The following is a 25,303-nucleotide window of genomic DNA, read 5'->3' on the forward strand; positions in this document are numbered from 1 at the left end:
GTATTGTGTAAATATTTTAAATCATATATATAATATGGTTTTATGACCAAACTATTAAAATTTACAAACGTATAACATACAACTTGAACTTGCATCATAGACATACATAGTTTATTTGCCAGTTGGTGTGCAAATGGTCATCATCTTATTTAAATCATGTCAGATTTGGGTCCAGTTAGTGAGGTCTTAGATATGTACATGTCTAAGGTACGGTATAAATTCATCCTTAGATTACCTTAACTAACACCCTGTACACCATGTACTGAAAAGTAAGTGATGACTAAGATAACGGCTGCGAGTACTGGGTACTAAAAATATCTTCCTTGATGTAACCTCACATGTAAAGTGGTTGGGGAGGCAGACAAAAACTCTCCTGCAGTGCCAATGCAAAAACCGGCGAGGTTAGTAAAGGGAGAATGGCCATTATGTCATTGTGTATTATCCGACATGGATTCCTGAGACACAGTGCTTGCTAATGGAAATAATTGTGTTGCTGTGTGATAGAAAATTAAAAATAATTTAGTGATCATATATGGTACATATTTTATTTATAGTCCCTCTTCCTCTAAAATGAGCATAAGTAAGTTATCCTCAGTTTAAAGAGCCACTAAGCCAGTGGTGTGGTGACCATGTCCCTGCATGCCAAGTATGATCTTTAAAGGTTGTGGAGTTGTCGCATGTCATTTTGCAGTTGTAAAAAAAAAAGTGCTGCAGTTGACACAAAAACCCAGTTGAGGGGAAAGTGATATAGAGGTCGTGAAATGGACCTCAATAAGAGGACACTATAAAGTTAACAGCTGCCCAGCTTAATTTGGTGTCACTTTCTACAGAAGATCAGGTTCCAGCTGGATATTTAAGGAGGTAAAAGTAAAGCGAACACAAGGAATCTTAAAACGTATCTGTAAATATTTGGACTTTCATCACCTAAAAACCGTTCATAGTAAAGTTACTCACAAGCCTAGATATTCAGCATGTGTATTGCTAATTCTTGTTTCTATGGCCACCATGTACAAGATAATAAAACAAAGTAATTTACAATATAAAACGCTATTATAACACTGTACAATGTTTGATGCAAAGAAGAGCCATGTAACAGTATACCCTACCATAACAAGTTCTGATTTAGGGTATCCTTTTTTTTCTGCTATCATTTAAAAAATAAATAATTTGGATAATTGGACATACATACTAAATGACACTGTGTGTTATTTCTAGCAACGTTTCAGTCAAACTTGATCGCAGAAAACACTATTGTGCAGTGTAGCCACTTAAAATGTTGCCTTGTTGGAAATTGGTTGCAGATTAAGTCTCAAACTATTTGAGAACTGAAAAAAATGTATTGGAAGTGAGTAAGGCAAGTTTATTGGTGCAATGATTCCTTAGTTTGCTCTGATGTTTTTTTTGACAGGTAGCAGGGAGATTGTAATCAACAACAGTACTCCCAAAGCACAAAAAGACAGATAACTCTAAGCCATGGAATGAAAGGAAGCCCCACTAATAAAATAATACGTTATTGATTCAGCAAACAACACAGCAGTCCATGTAGATAACCCTTCTCCTAGACCTGTGCAACAAGAAAATATAGACACAAATCACACAAAATCATAAAGTATTTTCAAAGCAAATATCACTGCAAACCCTGACCTGTTTCATTCACCAACCACCATAACCTAACCATAACCTCCTCATTAAAATATCATAAATACCCGGAACTCTTCTGCATGCACATATGGATCGCTTATTATAACCACATTATTGCTAATCAATCAACAAACAGCCGTCAAGGATAACCATTACATATTACTATACAAATACTGTAAATAAATTACGGAGAGACAGCCTGTTGACAGTCCAGAGTGGGCAGCTCTGATGCTGCACAGCAAGCCAGATCATTAATGTATTCCTGCTAGGGTTTAGTAATCAGATTCACATCGTGATTGGCTTCCCAGACAGGTCTCAGAAGAGCCATATACAGCATCCAGCCCACACACCCCTGTAAACCTGCACAAGGCTTTGTGTTACTACATCTTACATTATACCGGGGTATAATAAGAGATTAGAGGAGAAAGCATCACGCTGATGCTTTTACACTGTTACATACTGTATCATCAAATTATAATGCAGACTGCTGATGATGAAGACTTTTTGATGTGTCTCCTCTCCCCCCTAAATACATGTTCTCCTTCAGTCAGCAATTTCCTTAGTATCAACGGATAATCGATACTCGATAGCAAAATATATTATAATTGAATACATTTTGATAAAGAATGAATGAAAATCACCACCAAACTAAATAATCTTTGAAATGCAAGATACTTAAAAGCTAGAAGCTATTTTTTTCTCACAGTTTTTAATCACTATTGGAGAAGATTATTGTATCCATGATAGCCAGATCTTTCTCTCTCTGTCACTCAGCCTGTTTGGAAAAAAGAAAGAATATATTCTTTCAGTAAGGACACTGTTATGTGATAAATGGAGATACAGACCCGCAAAGGCGCACCTTCATGTCAGACACACTAATCTCCTGTCAGTAACACTCCTGCCGGCGTGGGATTTACTGATGACTTCACTTCACCTCACATCAGACAGTAATCATCTGAGAGCTGAGAACGGTTTAAAGGCGCCTGTCCTGGTTTTACCTTTTGGTCTTATACTCTCACCTTTACCATCTTATTCTGGAATTGAGTGCTAAAAATAATTTAATGTAATGTAAGGATTTGAATGTGGGAAATTCCAAAGGGGGCTACTGTTTAACTATTATAAGGATATATTTTTTTTAGGAGAATATATATACTTATGCCACATGTCATTGTATTCATAGCTCAAGTTAATAAGCAATAATTGTCCACTGATACATAGTGACCTTTAATGTTGATTTAACCCTTAACCTTGTAGTCCTTTTTTTCGACTCTTTTGTGATTAGCTCTCTTATTGTCCTGTTGTCTAAAAGGCCGGCGGATGGTAAGCTATTACCATGGTGGTTTCTCAGGTGTCTTGGAATCTTAGGTCAAACCAGCAGTAACATAATCACACTTCCATTCTACTTGCAGCCTGGACATCAATCATTCTCTCTCCAGGGTACTGTACAATGCAGTGTTACTAACTCCAACTCAGATTTAGAATGTGATATATTGAAATCATAAACGTAATTTTCTTCATGGTTATAAAAATGCAAATGAAGAAATAGTTCATGACATACAGCAATTAATACCCATTTAAATATTCCACAACATTTATGTATTAATATAAGATGGACTGCATTTATATAGGACTAATATGTCAAAGCGTTTTGCAATGTGGCTCTTATTAACCCCCCACACACTGCAAGGAACTGGCCTGGCTATCAGGAGCAACTTGGGGTTTAGTGTCAGTGTAAAGGACACCTCACCATGTGGACAGGAAGCGCTGGGGGATTGAACCCCAGATAACCGATGGGACCCCACAGGAAATTTGGATTAATCCATATAAAGCATATTTTCCTGTTCAGGCTCATGGGGGGCAGGAGCTTATCCCAACATGCAAAAAGCAAGAAGCACACAAACACACAGGACTAGTTGCCTGTGCAGGGCTAACACACAGCTAGACTTGTACATTCATATATAAGAACATAACTATTCATCTGAACTGTGAGAGTAAATCAGAGCAAACCCAACACAGGGAGAAAATGCAAACTTCTCACATGCAAATTTCTACCACACAGTCAGAGCCCTGAGTGCTGCCCCTATGTACAGTATTTGCAGGAGATCAAGATCTTTGCCGAAAGTTAGTTTGTTGTTTATTTCTCACCGGCAGACGGAAAAACTAAACTAAATTACATGCATAACCAGGCAGCAACACATGCATGCATTGAAAATACATCTGCCGTGTATGCAGTAAATAAGGTGCAATATTTCTGTGAATGTAATGCATGAACATTTTGTCTCATTGGTGGGAGGTACATGACCACTACTGGGTGTTTTTCACAGTTTTCCATAGCCATTATAATAGACTCTAATACACCAACTTCACATCATTTTCACTTCACTCTAAATTTTTTGTTGTTGCTTATGTCTAATTAGTAATGGAACATCATTTTGGGGGTTAGACAACATTCAGGCTGCATTATTTCCTTTTTTAGCTGCTCCTTTGTACACAACCTGCACCATGACCCAGACAAAGAGGTACCAGCTTGTCACATGGCTCTGCCAGTCTCCAGCTGGGACCAGCTCCGGCACCCCTGCTACTCTACACAGATGGGACTTAAAATCCCAGACCGGTGGTATTACATAAGGTACCATTGTTAAACCTTACGTACGGTGAGCTCACATACTAGCAGAAATTCCTAAAATATGCACCCAGTGAGGAGCTTGAAGTGAAGTGAAGTGAAGTTGAAGTGGAACAATGATGCATAACGAGGGTGTAATGTCTCTTCCCATGATGAAATACTGCATTGTCCGGTTAAAATGTTTTTTTTTTAATTTGTTGATTTAAAAACAAATTTAAACTGAAAGAAATTAAGTGTTCCTTTATGGGATAGGGATCTCACAGTAAGCTAATTAGCTTAACATATGAAAAGTTTACATTTGGTGATATGATATCCTGACCTGAACAGTTGACAAAAGGGGCATTATAGCTGCAATTGTGATTTACAGAGTAGTTGTGATCATTTGGGAAAATAAAATAAAGGCCATGTGTCACTGATGCTTTAAATACATAAGGTATTAGCAAATAATCCAATATTCTTAATTAAATTCTGGATACGTATGTAGTGCTAAATATAGTCTAGTGGTTAAAAATTCATCTTGGGCCCATGTTTTGCTGCTATGCAGTGATCCAAATGTGTTGATTCTGAATCAGTTACAGCACAATGAAGTCATTATAAACTTCTCCATTTGTTCAGGTGTTGATTTATGCTGGGATATAAATCTGTATTACCAATGTATATTAGCCTAATGTTCTCCCAGAGGTTAAAAGGCTGTAGCAACAGGGTAAAGGTCACTTGTAAGCAATCAATTCTTAATGTGAAAAACACAGTGGAACCTGACAAAGTGCAGCATTGCAAGATTGCTGACAGAGCATGTTTATAGATTTATACATGTATGTGTGTGTGTGTGTGTGTGTGTGTGTGTGTTTGTGTGCCTGCGTGCGTGCATGCGTGCATGTACGTGTATGCTTGTGTGTGCTGGAATGCTATTCCTAATGTTCCTAATTCCTAATGTGTGAAATCAGTGTGCAGTAAATGTTGCTTCTCCTGTCTGCCAATTCCCAGTTTTTAGATAATATGGTCCCCCCTGTGTACTGCTTATTTTTGATATTAAATTAATTAAACCTAAACATGAAATTTGATACAGTGTTGCAACCAGGCACCACATTGTTTCATCCCCAGACTGCCTGGCGACAACAGTAATGTTTTCTGCAGGTCCAGTATTTTGTGGAAACGCCACTATATCTGCCAGTTTGTTTTGCAGCCCTGAGTTAATGTATGTGACAGCAGGAAGAGATGATGCAGCATTTCAGGCAGAGAGGTAATTAGCCACAGAGAAACAAGAGACCACCGCGAGAGCTTCAAGAAGAGCTGCCAGCCCTCTCTCCCACAGTATATTCAGTGAAGTAATATGACAGAGAGGAGGATAATGTGATTGGTCTTCTTGCACCCTCAAGTGGTAAAATGTTGACATGACAGGATATGAGAGAAGACATGGCAGCTGGCGTTTCTTCATTATGCCAATGAGAGGCAGAGCTCTGCTATGCATTTACTGTGTGTTTTGTAATATACCCAGCATATATATTGACACAGAAATTCTAAATTTTCACCTTAAAATTAAACCATTCCGCATGAACAGCAATATATTTTAGGGCTATGGGGAGCCACTTCATGGTAAATTAACTCTAAAGAAAAGAGGACTCTGTTTTCACTTCAGCTCACACAATCTGTTTTCCTCTTGAGTGTTTTTTAACCTCAGTGGCCCGAGGAAGAACACCAGTTCTCAACTGTGCAACTAAAGATTGTTAGTTTCTAAATAAGTGACATTTGATTCAGGGCCAAACCTTGTGTTTGATATGCTGTACTGTATATGATATTTGTGAGCAATGCTTTCTTTTTCAGGAAAGTTCTGTTTACACTGACACAATTATTCATACTTGGAGGCTGCCTAGGTAAACTATTGGCCCCTGAGCCGCTCCACTTTCTTCCTTGGGGGTTAAAGACCTTGCTGAAGGGCACCTCCATGGTGATGATGTGGCAGGAAAAACACTGCTCTTTTACTTTCCTCACCCAGATTTGTCCTTCTGGTCAGGAGAATGAACTTTCTGGTCACGATCTTGCTTTTTTAACCTTCAGGCCAATAATTTCCAACCTGGGGTACTTGTTTACTTCTGCAGCTAAACAAAAAAAAAAGTAAAAAAGTAGAAGTTGTGTATTGATTTTGGGGGGAAAAAAGAGATTAAAAAAAAGCAATGTAACAATGCCAAGTGCTGCAATTGAGGGTTTAGAAAAACTAGTTAGCAACCTAGCAGAAAAATCTTAACGGATAGCTAAAAGTAACAGATTGAATGGTTCGGAATTCCTTAACTTCTGCCACTCCAAGTGGTCATAGAACGAATCCAAACTCAACAAAACCTACTCAAAAAAAAGAAACAAAACCCACTGAATCATGGATTCACAGTCACATGTGTTTTCTCGCCTTGAATAACTGTCAAACAAATTCCCTGAAGGCCATCCCATCTGCCAAAAAGTTTATGAATCACTGCTATAGACCACTGCTTTATATTAGTAACAAATCATATGATAAGAAGAATGGGAGGAAATTTTATATTTTCTGATTCTTTTGTATTCACAAAGAGAGGCGGGATGAATGGTCAGTAATCTAAACTGTCCCCTGACAGCAGGATATTACATAAGCTGTCTATAAAACGAAGTGATATATGGCTTTAACACAACTTATAAACTCCAACATCAACAATCAATTTGGCCTTTCATCCAAATATCCACTGCAGCCACTTATATTTCCATATTAATCATTGATGACTTTTACAAATGTTGGCCCTCAAAAGATGCTGAGCAGAGGAAAATGACAACTCACAGCTCATGCGAAAGCACCTCTCACATAATGCGTCACATCATGGACACTGGAGGGTGGAGGTTTGTGGCGGGCCCATGAACTGACACATTGCTTCAGTGAACATGGAAGCAAATGCTGGACTGCCAAGCCAAATACACTCAGAGCCCCTATCAATTTATAGATGTAATGGATCCAGCAGGCACACTGAGTCCATTGGCCTCCAGTGGCCTTTTGGATGTGCCATGGCACATAAGAAACTGCATGGAGCCAGTGTGTTCATGCACGGAGGGTTAGGCTTTTTGAGAGAGCTGAGGCGTGCGCACAGTACAACTATTCAGACAGCTCACAGAGGAGAGATGAAGAGAGAATGAGCAGGTCTTCTTGGGGCAACAGCAGGAAAATGGCTGTTACATAACAATAACACCATATGATGGTAAGGACTGCAAAGGCTCTTTGTAGCTGAAGAGCGATGCACGTTGATGGTCTCTATTTATAGAATAAAACATTTTTTTCAAAAGAATGAGATTGTTTTCATATGTTTTCTATTCACTGGTGAAAATAACGATGGTGATTACATGTCCGACTTTTTCTTAATCCATCAGATGATTTCCGGTGTTTCCTCAGTGTGTCTGTCAACCAGCCGTGTACAGTTAAAACTAATTATCGTAATAATTTGTCAATATATCTGACCAATAGTCGGATTGTAGCCAGTTCAAAACATTCAACAGTCATGTTCCCTTCTGACAACAGAAATATAACCAGTTTTTGCTATCAAAGTTCATTATCTGCCTTGGAAATAGTTCTTTTGTCACAATTTAATGTGACAAAACAATCCCAACTCCATTTACTATCTTTTTCCAGAGCTTTCATCCGTATCACACAGTCTGGTCATGGATCTGTTGACACCCGAGCTCAGCTGTTCCGCTTTTATCTGTGGCAGTTTTATTGGAGTTCTTGTCCATGTAATCAAGGCATGTGCTATGCCATGTGTGATATGGCTGATATCTCAGTAAAAAGCTTGTAAGTGGACCCTGAGTTGAGATTGTTTTGCCAACATTTTTTTCAGCACCTTTGTTGTTTAAAGTGCATGTTCATATTATGCTTTTTGGCTTTTTCCTTTTCCATTATTGTGTTATATATCTTTTTTTGTGCATGTAATAGGTTTACAAAGTGAAAAAGCCCAAAGTCCACCCCAAAGGGACTAAAGGCTCTTATATACTAGACGCAGCCCAGCTGGTGCGCGCAAATGTGACGTCATGGGATCGCTGTGACTATTTATACCCGCGCTGGTGCTCGCGACACTAGTTGCAGTCTTCTCCTGAACAGAGGTGTCGCAACTGAGGAAAAGGCTACCGACTTTGCTATTTCTACGGACCAGAAGAAGAAAAAGGTAAACAATGGCAGAACTGGCAGCAGCATTGACGTTGATGTCCACAGCTACTATGATGATGTTGGATTCACTGTATCAGGAAGAACAGCTGCTTTTGAGCCTGCTTTCAAAGAAACAAAGAAAAAGAAGGTGGAATGTTCGTCCTTTGAATAACGCCAGACATAAATATGGTGAGTTCAATATCCTCGTGAAACCAAAGAGGATGATAGACGAAGAGAAACATTTTGAATACTTCAGAATGTCTGCACGATTCAATGACCTACTTCTTTGGATCAAGCCTTTCATTCACCATAAGAGAACTCATCTTAACCCAGTAAGTTTACAAGAGAGATTTGCAGTCACTCTGAGAGTCCTGGCATTTGGTTGTCGGTGAACTCGTTTAGGCCTCCTGTTTGCGCTTTGTCGCGCGCCGTTGAAAAAAATAGAGCGGTGCGCGCCCTCTGCTCACGCAGGTGCAGTACAACAAAAATAGGGTGTTTTTTGAAAATTAAACCATGTAAACCTATTCTGGTACAACCTCTAAATACAATTATGAACCTGAAAATGAGCATAATATGAGCACTTTAATACACTTTTGAAAACTATTATTTTAGTTTTTACTTTTTGTGTATTTGTTTTTTTTGTTTAATACAAATGATTTGTTTAAAGGACAGGTTCCCAATTTTTGAAGTCTGTCTTAAAATTATATTTCATTTTGCTTGCTGTAATCATTCCTGCTGTTTATACTGGCAGTTTAGAGATCTTAACGTGATGAGGAACAAAATCCACAGTTCTTGCTCTGTGCAAAAATACATTCCAATTATCGGAAGTTAATTTGAGGCTTCACCTGTTGAAAAATCAAATGGGTATCATCCATACTTACAGTCTTTATTATTTTTTGGATTAATCCATGACCTGCAAAACAGTGGGCCCTGCATCCTCAAAGGTTTACACTCTCTTTTCCTGATTGTGTTTCCCGAGTGTGATGAATCCCTCAATTTTTGGCATGAAAGTGGTGAAATTAAACTGTAGAAAACTGGCACAGTGTTGGCATCAGCATCAGCCTCCCAAACAACAGTAAATACAAAGCTGAAATTAAGATACTGACACAAAAGGCATTCTTATCAATCTTTTCAATGAAATGATGAATCCCTAACGTTTTTTAAATTGGAAAAAGCTTCATAAACGACATAACATCGTGGCCAGAGCTGAGAGAGCGAAGGTCAGGGACATTTAAAGATGGATGAGGAACCAGCGCCAAGATGTGGGGGGTTCAGTGTCAAAGGTGTCGGCTTGTCGGCTGCTCAGGTGTCACCGGCTGGCCGTGTGAAGAGAGAGCAGAGAACAGGAGATCAACAGCTGTGGAGGTATCAGATCACCTGGTGGAAAGACACATTCAGCTCCGTACCCGGACAAGACCTCAGGTAAGACATCCGTCCTGTGAGGCTTTGATGGAAAATTAGTGAGGGGCGAAAATAGACAGAGGAGTTTAAACATCTTATAGCAGATAATCACTAGAAAGAATTACTAAGCACTGTTAACAGCAAAAAAGCAGTAAGGGACAATATGACTGACTCCTGTAAACTTGCTGAAGGGCTGTCTGATGTGTTGTGTTTGTTACTTGTTGCCTTGTGTCTGTTTGAATGTTGGTCTGTGTGTGTTGCTTTTACGTGCTGACTGTATTAAGTAATTTTTTTGTATTACATTTTTTAGGTTGCCATTTTAAAACTGGCCAGTGACAGCAAGTGAATATTAGCCTGCTGAGCTAACTCTGGCTCATTTACAGTTACTTTGCTAGTGATTAATGAGCACAAGTAATATACAGTTATATCTGTTTTTATTCAGTTGTTAAATAGTTAAGTAAGTAAGTGTATTTTACGATGCTAAAATTTCTGTTTATTGACATGGAGTCTGGTGGGTTTAGCGAACGCAATTTCGTGGATGTTTTTATGTTTAAAAAAAGGATCTTACTCTTTATCGAAATCCTTGTGTTGTCAGACACATCTGAGCCTGTCAGTGGCAAAACAAGCACTTTTGTGAAGGTAAATACAAGTTGGACAATTGCCCTATTAACTTACATTGTAGCTTGTTTCGCCGCTGCCGACTGCAGCGATCTTGCTTTAATACTGGACTAATTTCAAAGATTGTTGTTCCCATCAGTAGGGCTGTCCTCAACTAAAGAAATTCTTAGTCGACTAACACTTATACAGTTTTGACGACTAATCGATTAGTTGATTTAATTGACAGAGCTGTGCGCTTTGAGAGGTGGTTAAGACTAGAAAAGCACAATATAAATGTAGTTAATTAACCATCTGTAAAACTGAGTTTCTCCACAATTAATCCTGCAAAAGCACCACTTTAAATCTTGTGTTTACCATAAATGTGCTCAGACGTTTCTTGGAAATAAGTAATTAAGCATGAATAAGCATAAAAAATGACTAATCGACTAAAGAAATCTTAGTCGACTAAGACCAAAACGACCGATTAGTCGACCAATCGACTAAGAGGTGGCAGCCCTACCCATCAGTCACATGGAAAACATAGGAAAATACGATACAGGTTAAAAAAAAACCGTTGTTACCCTTTAAGCAGTTTTAAGATTATAGCTTTAAAACTGAAGAGAGACTAGATTGCGGCTCAGGGTTTATCACAAACACACGTTGGTCTATTTAGCTTACTGGTAGAAAAGTTAGTTCTCTTTCCAGCCACTAAAGGGTGCAAGAAAGAGTATGGTAACTGCAGTAAAGTGCTTAAAATGCAAGTTTTCGGGAGTTACAACAAACTTCAAACACTTCTTTACCACCCAAGTCCCATATTTCTTGCTATTTACCTTCTGAGGCTGAGGTGCACTCATGCATACATAGGCTACTAATCTCAGGCCATGGCTGTCTGCCGGCTGCCTCCTCTCCCAGAAGTACTGAACCCAGCAGATGACATGGCCATGGATAAAGTGATTAGGTTACAGATACTGTAAGTCACTGACAGACTGTGAAAGGAACAATGGAGGCTTGTTAGTTTACAGTGGAAAAAGAAAAGATTACTGTCATCTTCAGTTTCACCAAGTGGGATTTATTTTATTTTTAACACGTGAGTCCCAGCTGGGAATTCAAACCCCAACCAAGGCAGATGTGCCTTATTGAATGACCGTATACAACTCCAATGAAAAGTAGAAGACCTAATCTAATTTCACCTGTACACTTTAATCTCAGTATTTTACATCATCCTTGCCAGACTGAATTATATCTGACATGCTCTACTAAATCTGATAAAAGAAAGCTACTCTATTATCCACTAGCACTTTACATTATAGCTCAGTAATAAGATGATTATGGGTTAATATTAACCTGATTCTAGACCTTTGAATCACAATCACTTTAATAATTAGCAGGATAAGGGATTGCCTTGGTAATGTAAAAGCATGTTTTTCCACATGTTAGCATTTTGTTAGCAATTTATTACCATGCCAATGCTAACATGTTCAGCTCCATATACCATGAAATGTTTTTTTTTGTCATTATTGCCAACATGTTTTACTATTTTATTGCCCTACTGCAAAAATGAAACCAAGATCTTTTTCAGTGTTATTATTAAGATGGCTGGGCCAAAGCCCACATGGTCTAATTTAAAGTGATGGTTCGGAGTAATTTACCCTAGGGTCCTTTGCACCATGAGCTCGAGTCAAACACCCCCCCAGAAGCTTTTTTCACCTGGGTCTAACATTGGGCGAGTTAGCGTAGAGTAGCGTTAGCAGCTGAATAGCTTAGCGCAGGGGCTAATGGACCCACGTTTGTATCTCTTAAATGACCCCACTAATAATGCCCGAAATGATACCAAAGGTCTACACTAGTATATATAGGTTATGCACTCATAAAACAATGGATTGTAAAGTTTGTAAGTACACCAGAAGTTTATGTAAATAATACTTGCCTGCTGGCTTCTGCTCTCTGCTGTTGTTGCTGCTGTGAGACGAGTGCTTAGGGACGTCTACAAATTACAACACCAAAAAGAGATGCAACAAAAATATTTTTTAATTTAACTTATTTTTTAAAGTAAGTGCTGTAATATAACTAGCAGGTGACAAGTAATAATTGAGGTAAGTTTGGAGACATTAACTTATTTAATCATTAAATTAATAAATATTTTTGTTGTATCTCTTTTCGGTGTAGTAATTTGTAGACAGCCCTAATCACTCGTCTAACTGCAGGTAGCAGCAGCAGCAGCAGCAACAGAGAGCAGAAGAGGGCAGGAAAGTGTTCATAAACTTCTGGTGTACTTACAAACTTTCCAATCCATCGTTTTATGAGTGCATAACCTATTTGTACTAGTGTAGAAGTTTGGTATCATTTCGGGCATTATTAGTGGAGTCATTTACGATACAAACGTGGGTCCATTAGCCCCTGCGCTAAGCTATTCAGCTGCTAACGCTACTCTACGCTAACTCGCCCAATGTTAGACCTAGGTGAAAAAAGCTTCTGGGGGGGTGTTTGGCTCTAGGTCATGGTGCAAAGGACCCTAGGGTAAATTACTCCGAACCATCACTTTAAGTGATTTAAAGAGATTGACATTTTGGAAAATACAAAATTTTTGCTTGTCAAGCGTAAGATGAGAAGATTGATACCACTCTGAAGTGGTATCAATCTTCCCCCTCACAAAAATATCAGCAGAGCACTGCCATTTGCTTACCCTGTAATTGTGGGATCTATATGTAAGCATTTCTTCACTCAGGCAACTCTGTATAAAAACATCAAATGAAATCCTAAACTAAAATACAAAAAAAGGACTGTACATGTTAAAATCTTTGCTGTATGTTTTCTTCTCTTTCTTTATCAGGAGGACTCAATGAGAAGAATCAGGAGAAACAGCCAGGCTCTCCTCCAGGATCTCTTTTACAGGGGGGTCCACGGAGGAGACAGAGATACTCCTGTACGTTTCTAATTAGCGTGTTTATGAGCCATGTCTCACTTTTCAGCTACAAACCTTAATTAACGGTTGCTTAACTTACAGATTCCAGCTCAGCCTGATAGAGATGCTAAAATGATCCACTCAATCGCCAGCCTGATCAGAGCAAAGAGCAAACTCCTCGTCCTGGAGAATCCTGACACTGTGGAGATCTACAAGGTCAGCTTTCAACTTTTTGAACAGTGTATTATTATTATTATTACAGGGAGGGATGGATTCACTTTATTACAGGCTGGGAGCTATTATTTAATATAAAAAAGTTAAAGTGCTCATATTATGCTCATTTTCAGGTTCCTAATTGTATTTATAGGTTAGGCTGTGTGTTGAGCTCTCTGTTTTAGCTATAGAGTGAGACATCTCACTTCAATTCCATCTTTGTTGGGACTCGCACATGCGCAGTAGCTAGGTAAGGACTACTACCCAGTCAGAACCAGAGTATGAGGGCGTGCCATGCTAGCAGCTAGGCGAGCATTATAACGTGTGTTACAAAGTGACGCACGTTTGTCACGGAAGTAAAGGCTGGACTACAAAGTACCTTTGGGGTGGACTTTGGGCTTTTTCACTTTGTAAACCTATAAAATGCACAAAAAATATATATAACATAATAATGGAAAAGGAAAAAGCCAAAAAGGCATAATACGAGCACTTTAAGAATTTCAAAAAGGGCAGATTTTTCTCTCTTCTACATCCTTTTTTACATGTGGCACTCATAACGAATAAACTTTGTGCGCTGTTAAAGAGGGTTATTGGGGTTTACATTAGGGTTGAATGTGATGTAATATGGATTCACCTATTTAAGTATTGCATTTACCCAACACAGCTGGATGATGCAACAGTCCATCCTAGCAGAAGTGGTAAAGACGATGTTTACCTCCCAGCCATCACAACGAAGGCATCAAGTCTAAACTCAATGGGAGGGTCTCTGAGTCATTCCTGCCCTTACCTGTACGACAAAAGAAGAGGATCTTTCTCCTCAGTTGCCTCTCAGAGAACTGGAGGTCACCCTAAAAAACAGGTAATCTCACATCTGTTTATCTTCCAGTGTAACAGTTTTAAAACTTCTTTTCAAAGTCAAACCTTTTTTGCTTTTTCCACCGTTCTCTCGCTACATATCAGAGTCACCTAAAGGCACAAAGAGAGGCAAAGAAATCCAACGTCACCGTGACAATGACCTACCTAGGACAAGGCCGTCGGGGGTCAGGGTTGGGGTCAGGTCAGGACGAGCTGAAAGTACTCCAGCAAATCAATGGAGGGGAGAATATCTGTGTCTTCAAAGGCGTGGTGACTCCAGGAGGTAGGAGCTGTGAAATTTGCAGCTGTTTTGCTAGAATATGCACAAAAGAGAAGTTAGCCCTTATAATTTAATTCTGCCTTTAAATGTCTTTTCATTTTTATTTTAATCTATAGGGAACAATAAGGTGTTTTCCCCCATTAAAAAAGAATAGTAGAATAGTAGGCGATTGTGATTAGGTGTAAACGCTTCTCTGTCTTTTCACACGTTCAATTACTCAAAAAGTCAGTAGACAAGACAAGTTATTTTGTCTTTGCGGCCGGTACCTGATGATTCACACTGTACAGCTGTCAGGGAGAGAGAGAATCACAATGTCGGGCAGATGTACAAGAAAGAGGATATGGATTTCTGTGTTTACAAAATATTCTGTAGCTCTATAAGTTGAAGGAATAAAACAAAAGACACAATAACACATTCAAAAAAGTCTATATAGGATTCAGCAAAGTTATATTTGTTATGACTTTATATTTAGTTTTTAATTGACTTTTATTGCTTTGATTTGACACTATATATAGTGTACTCTACACTACATACATATATTGGCTACATTGGTACTGTATGTGACTTTGCTGTGAAGGATGGTTATTGAGAACAGTTTTCCTCAATCATTAAAGAAGAAATATTCGCTTGGAAAGAGTGTGTTCTGTAGATTATCCAGAGTCATTGCTCAATGCTGTGAGCTCCACAAACACAATTTCATTCACCTTCATAACGGTGGAAACAGAAATCTGAGATGGATATCAAATATTAGATGGAAATGGGACTAGAGAAAGCTGGATTTTGGTCTCGATTTGGTTCCTTTTAAAAAAAATAACGTGATAAAAACAGAAAAAATAATGTGTTCTTTTTTTTTACCTCTTCAAGCCTGAAATTGAAATATACCAATCTTAGTAGGAAACATCACTCTTCAAGTGTACTGTAGTGCTTATAGCTCATAGACATAACAGGTGTTCAGTACATGTATGGACACATCTTTAACACTAAATCGTCAAGCTGAACTGACAATTCTGAATCATCATTTTTACTTTAGCATCGGAGCTCCGCTCACTCGTGACTTAATTTTGTCAGTTTAACAGTGATGTACAGTACATTGAGTTTACCATCGAAAACCGCACAAACAATCTGGATGTGATAACTCCTGTTGTATATAGGGGATTGCTGAGCTATTAACCATATCATCAGTGTGTGTGTACAGGCAGTTTTAACCAGCAGCACACTCAATTTACAACTAAACGGAAGACGAAAGCAATGAAGTGAACGGAATTAAGCAAACTCAAATTCACAAAGTGATTTCAACCTCTAATATGCAACCTGTTACAATGGGTTGCACATGGCTATCAAGGGTCACAAGTCAAAAACATTAGAACCCACTGCTGTATGCTATTTCGCGGATGCTGCCAACCCAAATGTCTCACAGCACCATGAGCTTAGATTACAAGGAAAACCTGAACGATCCAAACAAAGTCAAATAACCACGGTCAATCTGTTACATCTATCAAATCATCTTCAACCTTCAAGCATTACTTAATATTTTCTCCTTGTACTTTTCAGAGCAGTTTCAGTTTGTCTCTCAGAGACACAGAGGTTTCCCCTTCAGTGCCACCTTGTACGTTAACGGCATCATGGTGGCCAGAATCAGTTCGTGCTGCGAGTACCGCTACGCTCCCGGCTTCCAGCAGGGCAGGAAGAGCTGCTTCAGATTGGCTTGGCAGGCAGGTGGCCTACCCTGTTACAGGTCAGATTTCAATCCTGAAAATGTGAAATTAGTACCATGTCAAAACTGATTGGGTAAACCCATTTCTCTGAAGATATGATGTACCGTGGCTAGACACAGGAGGGAAAAGGATGCATATTGCTTGACATCAGGGAATGGTGTTGGGTGTTGGTGGTGGTACCGCGGAGGAAATGTGAGTCACGATGAAACACTTTTCATCTTTTTCAGATGCACAAGTCTCCGAAACAAATACAGCTCCTGCCAGCAGCTGAACAACAGCACAAAGGACAACTTAATTCTCCCTCTAGACAAGAGCCCTGGCAATGGTACAAAGCCTGGAAATGAGTATCTCAATTTTCCATTACTTCCTAAAGCTTATTCATCAACATTTCTTTGACATTAGGCCCAGTCCGTGATTTCAATGGACTAGTTTGAAGACAAAATGTCCCACAAAGCATTTTTTTATACTCTCTCTTCTCCTTTTGTGTCTAATGTCTCCAATGCAGGCACCATCGAGTCGTGTCCATCATCCCCTCTCTTTATCCCAGCCAAACCCGAAAGGAAATCAGGGAGGAGAACAAGAAAACATATCAAGGAAGGCAGTAGGGGATCTACAGACAGCGAAGACCCTGCTGTAGCTGGGATTAAAGAGACTTCCAAGAAGAAACGACGCAAGGGTCAAACTAAACAGAAAGAGAGCAAAGGCAAAACAGCTGGAAATAAGAGGGAAGAGGGACAGGACAGCAAGGGCTTGGAGGGCACGCACAGGTCAACAGTGACTGAAAAATGTGAAAACCAAGCATCGTCTGACAGACGAGAACATAAGCAGCAGAAACCAACCAGCAATGTCACAGAGCCGCAGAAAGAGCAGCCGCGATCAAACATGACAAGCAAAGTTCTCGGTGAGCACTGTTTTTTTTTGTTTTTTTTTATAGCTGCTTTCATTCCTGTAAGAGAAGATTGAGAAATATGGGGGAATAAAAACCTTCCACACTTTCAAGTGGAGATACAGCTGACCTTTAGTTCATCTGCATGCGGTATGTCCATTTAATATCCTCTGTGGGGGGAAACAAATGGGAAAGAGTTTTTCTTTTTAAAGATTCATTGCAGGATGAGGAAACAGTGACTAAGCAGAACAGAGAGAAACAGAAGGAGCTGGGATCAAATGGGAAAAGCAGAGATGGGGAAAGACTGAAGGACTTCTATGAAGAATGTGTGGAAATGAGCACGGTGTTGGAGCAGGGCCTAAACAAACACAACTGGTTCAAGGCAAACAGTGAGTAAAGAAACAGCACAGCAGGGACGTACTGGAATCCCCCTGGAGTGCTGTAACTGATTTACATAATACACTTTAGCACAAAAGCTTGAATTTGCTAAAAAGTGACGCATTGAGCAATGTCTGCTTGAAGGAAGATGGATGACATGTGGGACAGGTTACGCATACATTGTTCACACAGACACACACACACACACATACACACACATACACAAACACACATGCATGCATAAATCTCACCGCAGCAGATCAGTTTTCTCTACCGAACCCAAATGCTCAAACTGAATTTTAGATTTTATTATGAAATTCTCACATCAACAGTGGGCATCAATATCACTGGGTGCACTTGGCTTTGGGAGAAACAGTTTTATTGCACCTAAGTTGTTTTGTTTTCCCTTTGTATGCCAAGTCCTGGAGAGATGCCGGCTCCAGAAGAGGCTGTCATCGTGCCCCAAATCTCCAGGCTCGGATGTGGAGCCCAGTGCAGAAAGTGATACAGTCCTGCAGCCTGATGGAGAGCCAGAGGAAGTAGAGGACACTGCCAGCCAGAGTGCTGGCAAAGAAGAGCCTGTTAAAGAACAAGACCTGCAGGCGCAGGTGTGTGTCCAACACAAATTACTGTGGTGAATCAATGTTTTTGCCAGAAACATTCTTGGCATTAAAACACTGGCATTAAAGCCATTGAAATAACCACATCCCTGCCTTACACAGCAGCATTCATTTGTGTTATAAATTGTTATTTCATTGCTATAAATGATATAAAAACAATGTTAATATTGTTATTATAAAAAACTATTTGTCCTTTAAAGTGATACATTTCCCCTCAATTTCAAGCAGTTACAGTATTATTCCTTTTAGTTCATAATCATCATTGTTTAGTTTTCAGCCTTACTTGGAAGATTATATATATTACAAGATTTCCACAAGCAGAAACAATGTAATATAAATGAAAATGTATACTACATAATTTCATCAACATCTCAATGTTATATATAAAACTCAAAAACATCAAAAGTACTTCAATAACAGGGAAAGGGCATTATCTCATTGGTATGCAACCTGTATTTGACTAATAAAAAGTTGATTCATTTACAAAAAAATCCATTCTAACATAAAGGACCATTATTGGGAGGTTAATACACATGATTGTAACAAATGGTCACTGAGTATTATCTGGGACAGACTCGGTCGCAGCCATCATGATGAAAAAGCTTCCAACAGCGCCTGAAAAATTCCTCAAGGTCTAGCAAAGTGGCACAGTGGATGTGGCCGACAGCCAGACCATATGTCTTTATGGACTCTCACCCAGTCTCTGTGTTTATAAAACCTCCAGCACCTGTACCGCTCACATCTCATTCCCAGCCACATTTTGGAGCTATCCTGCTCTCACACACAAACAGTGAAATACTTAATACAATATTCTCGAGGCTGTGATGCAAAATGTATTTCGATAAGAGGGAAAAAATTATGTGTGCAACAAAATCGGATTTGTGTATTTCAGGAAAACGTGCTGTTGAGGTTAAGAGGTTGTTAGATGATATACTTGCATCATTTTTTTGTACAGTCTTGCATTCTCCTGTGGGAGACCATTTCCCACAATTTGTTCATAATCCCTTGGCCTTGTGGACTTTCCGAAGCCCAGTGGGTAGTACACTCTAAAATGCATCACCATCATTTATTTTTTTTATTTTTTTTTTTGTGATAAGATAACCTTTTGGAGATATGTCTTAACTCTAAAATGGAAAGTTTCTGACATCTTGCACTTAGGCAGACCAAATCAAAAACTAACATCACATACCTCTATGACTTTCTCATGGTTTGTTACTGTAGCTCCACGCCATGATGACGGTGCTGAGCACATCCGATGAGGTGGAGCAGCTGGTTCTGAGGAACACGGACCTGACAGACGACCTTCTGCTGAGCCTGGCGGAGGCCTTGAAGAGCAGCCTGTCCAAGGTCACACTGCTCAACCTCAACCTCAACCTCATTGGCCCGTATGGAGCCCACATCCTGCTGGACGTTCTGAGAGTGAAGCCTCAGATCAGAGGCTTACAGTAAGTCCCAGGCTCCACTGATGCATGGTAATCAAAATCTGGAAAAGGATGACAATCCGGAATTGGGAAAAGACACGGAATAACAAGCAGTTCCAGGAACATCAGCTTTTTAAAAGTGTTCGAATAGGACTTTGGAAAACAACATACTAAAACTGAAGAGACAGTAAAAAGACGCAGCTAATCTAAGGACAGCCTCCTCGTTGCAGAATAAAATCATAGCCCTTTACTGTTGAATTATACAATCCATCTCTTTTATGTGAATAAGAAATGCCTCCAGTGCCTTACCTCTGTGAGTTATTTTCTTCTCCCCCACGAAATACAGCAAGTGCAAGAGTTTGTCTTTGTGCCATTGATACTTTGACAGATGCAGAGACTTACAGTGCATGCTGACATATGTGAGATACAGCACAAGCACAGCTGGGCATTACATACAGATCAATAGAATAGTGTGGGGCTTAAAGGAATGATTTAATAGTTTAATGGAATAGATTAATACCACTTTGTTTTCTGTCCATTAATTATACAGCCAGAAGCTGGATTAGTTTAGTTTAGCACCGCTGTCAGGACAACCAGCAAATACTCTGGGAAGTTACTGGTCTCAGGCAAGAAAAATTCTGGCGCATAACCCCAACTGTAGTTTACACACAGTTTTTGTATGGATTAAACAAACGAGAAATGTACTATTCATTTATTTGAATTTTGATTTGAATTTGAATGACTTTTTTGTCATTGTACTTTACAATACAGCGAAATTAGGAGCGCTACTCCACTGGATGCATACAATAAATACAATAAATAATCCTTACAGGACATATAAAACAGAATAAAAACAATAAAAGAGCAATGATCAGATAAGTGCAAGTATCGAAGTGCAGGAGGTGACAGTGAGTGACTGGGTTTGTCCAACTACATTTGTTTAGGGACACTATTGCATTTGGGAAGATGCTATTTTTAAATCTGGTGGTGCTGGATTGCAAAGACCTATAACGCCTACCAGAGGGTAACAATTGAAACAGGTGGTGGCCAGGATGACTATTGTCCTTGATGATGTTTTTGGCTCTTGAGAGAGTGCGGCTGAGTGCAATATCAGACAGGGAGGGGAGTGGGCAACCAATGATTTTTTTCTGCAATCTTGATAATTCTCTGCAGAGCCGTTTTTGTCTGCAGCGGAACACGCAGCAAACCACACAGAGATGCAGTAATGTGTACAGCAGAAGTATTTATCAAATTATGTTAAAAATCCACGTATACATTTTAACAATAACCCCTGGATGCATAATTTCAAACGTGTGCAATTGTTCAAATCCTTAGACTTCCTTTTGAATAAAGATAACAAATATATCCGACTCAATAACAGGGAAATATGTATACACACCATTCATAAGACACGGAGAATCTCTCCATTAGATGTAATGGCTTCGAAGCAGAAACATTTATATAAAATTGACAGTGTGAAAAAAAAACTTTTTGGCGCTTGTGATTTTTTACATCACGCAAGGTTAAACTTAATATCAGGGTGCGAGGGTATACCCTTTGAAGTGAGCGGTTCCTGGAGGAATCAGAATAAATCTCCATGGTTACCCCTTTTTTTTCTCTCTCTCTACAGCTTGTTTGGAAACAAACTGCGTGACCATGGACTGCTGACCCTGTTGAATGGAATAGCTGAGCTGCAGGAGCAAACAGCGAGAGCTGCTGCTGCCATCCAACAGGCCATGCTTTTCCCATCGGAGCAGAATATGCTTCTGCAGCTCCCCACCGGGTGGAGCTCTTTCAGTGTTTTTGCACTTTTGGAACTAGATCTTGGGGGAAACGGCTTGAGCAGCGAAGGGGTGAAGGTGTTAGCATCATACATGAGGCACCACTCTTATCTTCAGTACTTAGGGCTGGCGCAGAATAGCGGCGCCGATCTGGCGGCGTGGAAGGAACTTTTCGACAGCCTCAAAGGAAACCGCTCGCTGACTCAGGTCATCCTAGACGAGAACAACTTGGGAGACCCTGGGGTCAGGCTGCTGGCTGACATGCTGAAAGAGAACGTGAGTCTGCGGAAGGTGGATCTGGACAGGAACGGCATCAGCGACGTGGGAGGAAACGACATCATGGGCGCGTTGCTTTGCAGGACGCAGGTACCGTTGACGCATCTGAGCCTTCAGGAGAACAACATCAGTGCAGGACTTATGAGTAGGATACAGGAAGAGGTCAAATATAAATGAATCCTGCAGGAGTGGAAGAATACAAAGAATGAGAATCTATGTAACATACACAATGCACTGACTTTGAGAACTCATAATATTCCTTGTTTACATTTTGAGGTCAGAGAGACTTTGTTGTTTTTTTTTTACCATCAAACACACACACACACACACACACACACACACACACACACACACACACACACACACACACACACACACACACATATCTCTCTTCCTTCCTGTGAGTGGGTAGCCCTGCTAACAAATGCTGCATCTTAGTTTAGCCCAGGCAGGTAGTGTAGGAGGTATGTTTGCTTTAGGACTGCACTGTGGTCTGGATGGATTTTCAAAGAGATCTCAATGAAATGAACCTTTCTTCTTTGTGGTGGGGTTTCATCTTAACCTCGAGGTTTTTCTTCTTCCCACCAGCATTACCACTCCTGACTCCACACCTCCTACTCTGCTAAAACTGATTCCAGTGTCATCTTATTGAATAATTTGCTGCTTCCTGACTAAAAAGAAACCAAAGTGATTCATTCCACCCACAGTATTTACAGGTCATGGATGACTTACCCACAACTTTCCACCCCTCCCAGAACATTTTAGTAGCCACCTTGAGACCCCCGTTCCTCCACTCTTACAAAAAAGAGACTTATGGACATCTAAGCTATGCCACGTCAACTACCCTTATTCTGTCATTCTTGTCTCTCTTCGTGTGCTAGACAAAGCATCTATTCAGACTCTAAGCGTGGTGTGTGAATTTCGAGGCCGTCATCTCATTGTTCTATCAACACAGACATTCTGAGAATAACTGTACCTGTGATCAAAGCTTGTCAAAGTGGTAATTATCTCCTCCTGTCAGGGCTGCCAGTAGTGACTCTGCTGAAACCAATCCCTCCATATTTCATCTGCAGTCTTTGCGAATTTCTGTCTGTGGAATCCCGATAAAGACGCTCTCCGAAACCCCCGGGAGGATGACAGATAAACGAGACTGGCGCACCTGAAGATTACATCTGCAGACGTTGTCTTGTTCCGCTGTATCAGACTGAATAAGCTTCTGTTGTGGCGTACATTCAAAACTCTGTACAGCAAAGAAAAGATGTCTAGTGTGGGGTTGTCTTATTTTGTCCAGCTCGATTCTGTGTGTCTAAAGTCTTGCAAGATGAGACGGGTAAGATTTAGTTATCAGCAATAAAAAAAGAGTCCAAGTTTCTTTTCTTTTTGACGGTTGATCCGCTAAGATCTCAAAAGCCACATTTGTAGTAGGTTGAACACAAAACTAAGTGGTACACCATCATACCTGGCTGAGCATAAGCTGGCAAACAAGAGCCGCACTGTAATTCACCGACTCCTTCGCTAAGGTCTTCATGCTTCTCTGTTACAGGTAAAACTCTGATCAGTGACCACATTGTCCGTCTGTTAATGTTTTCTGTGTTTGGCCTGAAACAAATCCTGCAGTGTTACCAGCTTCTTTCAACTGCTCTTCCAAAAACACGGCCTTCAATCACAGAAGCTCAATCTGTTAGGAATTTACAGGTTTGCTCGGGAAAAAGTTTCCCCTTTCAGGCCCTTGTAGGTCACTGTCTCGTATCTCCTGGTGCTTTAGCTGCACAGTGAGGGTTACCAGGGCTGCACTATCCACTGTTGTAGAGCCCAGAAATAATTAGATTAATTCGTCAACATTTTGCTGATAAGAACTATACGACTAATAGGTGAACTGTTACTTATCTTAATCTTTGTAAAACAAGGAATTACTCCTTTTTACAGCTAAATGGTGCATCGATACATCTGATAATCTGATACACAGGGGTCAAGTTTCGAACATAATAATGCTGTGCTAGGGGGAAAGTGGAGAGAGGCAAGTCTTGGGAATTTTGTTTGTTGAATGTGATTAAAGGGCAAAAACAAAACAAAGTGAATGAATTGAACAATGGTTGGTTACCCTCATGGGAGGTTCGGTGATTCAGACTTCCTTTAGTTTCCCCGGCAGGGTGATGCAATTTATCTCCACTTACAGCCTATGGAGGCTCAGTATCTGTTTGTGGAGCCATTCACTTTTGATGTCTTTGTTATCATGGATACACACAGGTAGGTTAAACCTTTTTTTAACTTTTAAGTGAGTTTTTAGTCTGTCGGTTGATCGGTCCACCATTTTGGTCCAGACTGTAATATTTCAACAACTATTTGATGGATTACTATTACATTTTGTACAGTCATTCATTAAGCCTGATGACCTTGGTGATCCCCTCTTTTCCTCTTTTCCTCTTGTCCCACATTGAGGTTGATATTTGTGGTTTATGCTGAAATGTATATTACATTATTATTGGATGGATTCGACCATTTGACAAGCACTTCTGAAGAAACATCTGTATATGTGCATAGCATGTATAATTACTGTAAAGCTACTTCATGGGACAAAAACCTTTAGTTATAGACAAGGTTGTATTTTAATGCATTTCCATCAGCACTGAGGCTTCCATACTGAGTCATTTCCACCACCACCAAAATGAACACTGAAGTGTGATGGGACTGACTATATCCATGTGCCATGATGAGAACAGTCTGAGCCAGCCAGTGTAAGACATGAGGGAATGGATGAGCAGCAGGGGTGAATGTCTGTGTACTATGGACCTGTTTTAAGCCCACATTTGGAACGCCAGCTGGTGTTTATGTGTTTACGGAAGCTCGGGGGCGGTGGAGCTCTGTCGGAACAGCAAACCCTCTGTTGAGACCATTTAAGTCCGCTCTGTACTGACCACATGCACTCGCTAATTTGTATTGTCTAGTCTGTCAAAATCAGATGTCTTTAAGGGCCATTTTAAATTCAAACATATTTTTTGCTGCATGCCCTGAAACATGACCTAGTTTTATGGCTTGCTAAAGAGAGTCACTCTGCAAGTTTATGTCAATGAAAAGCTTATCAGGTAACTGCGCTCACAGAGGACTATGATGTGGTCTTGATTTACAGCAGTATTAAGATCTTCTAATCTCTTCTCAACTGTTGCAGTAAACAGTGAGAGGTTAGCAGGAAGTTGATGTTGGCTCATACTTGATGAATGGGTGAAGGCTTGGCTGAGGATGAGAGTGAAGATTTCTAGATTTGTGAGCTATGGCGCTGCAGCAAGATCTCTTTGTGGGGCCTCTCCATAACAGATCCCCTTTTATTGTCCAGAATAGTAGAGCAATTTATAGACTGCATACTGCTGTGATGATGACGCATGTGAAGCTACAGTTACATTGGTAGTACAGTTACAGTTGTATTTTCTTCTTATATTGGTGGGACAGCCAACAGCAGTAAAACCACTGGTTCCAAACCACAAAATGGGTCACAAGCTAAATATGAGGGATCATCAGGGGATTAATAATGGGACAGGGAATAATTAAAAACATATTTTTAAAGGCCTCTAA

General features: G+C 39.9%; 1 protein-coding gene across 3 annotated transcripts; it reads left to right on the forward strand.

Annotated features, from left to right (window-relative positions):
• The first annotated feature begins 12,988 nt into the window (after positions 1–12,988).
• Positions 12,989–22,988, forward strand: LOC114555708 (uncharacterized). 3 transcript variants are annotated; one of them, XM_028578305.1, is made up of 12 exons: positions 12,989–13,332; positions 13,414–13,527; positions 14,189–14,383; positions 14,485–14,662; positions 16,211–16,394; positions 16,602–16,699; positions 16,880–17,275; positions 17,473–17,649; positions 18,059–18,246; positions 19,480–19,703; positions 21,310–21,826; positions 22,325–22,988. In XM_028578305.1, the coding sequence occupies exons 1-12, from the start codon at positions 13,249–13,251 to the stop codon at positions 22,337–22,339; spliced, it is 2,370 nt and encodes a 789-aa protein (XP_028434106.1). In that variant the 5' UTR covers positions 12,989–13,248; the 3' UTR covers positions 22,340–22,988. The 3 variants fall into 3 exon arrangements, with proteins under 3 accessions (XP_028434106.1, XP_028434105.1, XP_028434104.1); XM_028578304.1 differs by lacking the exon at positions 22,325–22,988 and having other exon boundaries at positions 12,989–13,114; positions 13,240–13,332; positions 21,310–22,071; XM_028578303.1 differs by lacking the exon at positions 22,325–22,988 and having other exon boundaries at positions 21,310–22,071.
• The last annotated feature ends 2,315 nt before the right edge of the window (positions 22,989–25,303 follow it).

This window comes from Perca flavescens, chromosome 5, assembly GCF_004354835.1.
Source record: "Perca flavescens isolate YP-PL-M2 chromosome 5, PFLA_1.0, whole genome shotgun sequence".
NCBI lineage: Eukaryota > Metazoa > Chordata > Actinopteri > Perciformes > Percidae > Perca > Perca flavescens.

Excerpts from the sequence above, each read along its gene's own strand:
- LOC114555708 (XM_028578303.1), top strand. The coding sequence starts at position 13,249 with ATGAGAAGAATCAGGAGAAACAGCCAGGCTCTCCTCCAGGATCTCTTT. Across the intron at positions 14,663-16,210 it reads AGGCGTGGTGACTCCAGGAG|AGCAGTTTCAGTTTGTCTCT; the intron begins GTAGGAGCTGTG and ends TGTACTTTTCAG. Across the intron at positions 17,276-17,472 it reads CATGACAAGCAAAGTTCTCG|ATTCATTGCAGGATGAGGAA; the intron begins GTGAGCACTGTT and ends TTCTTTTTAAAG.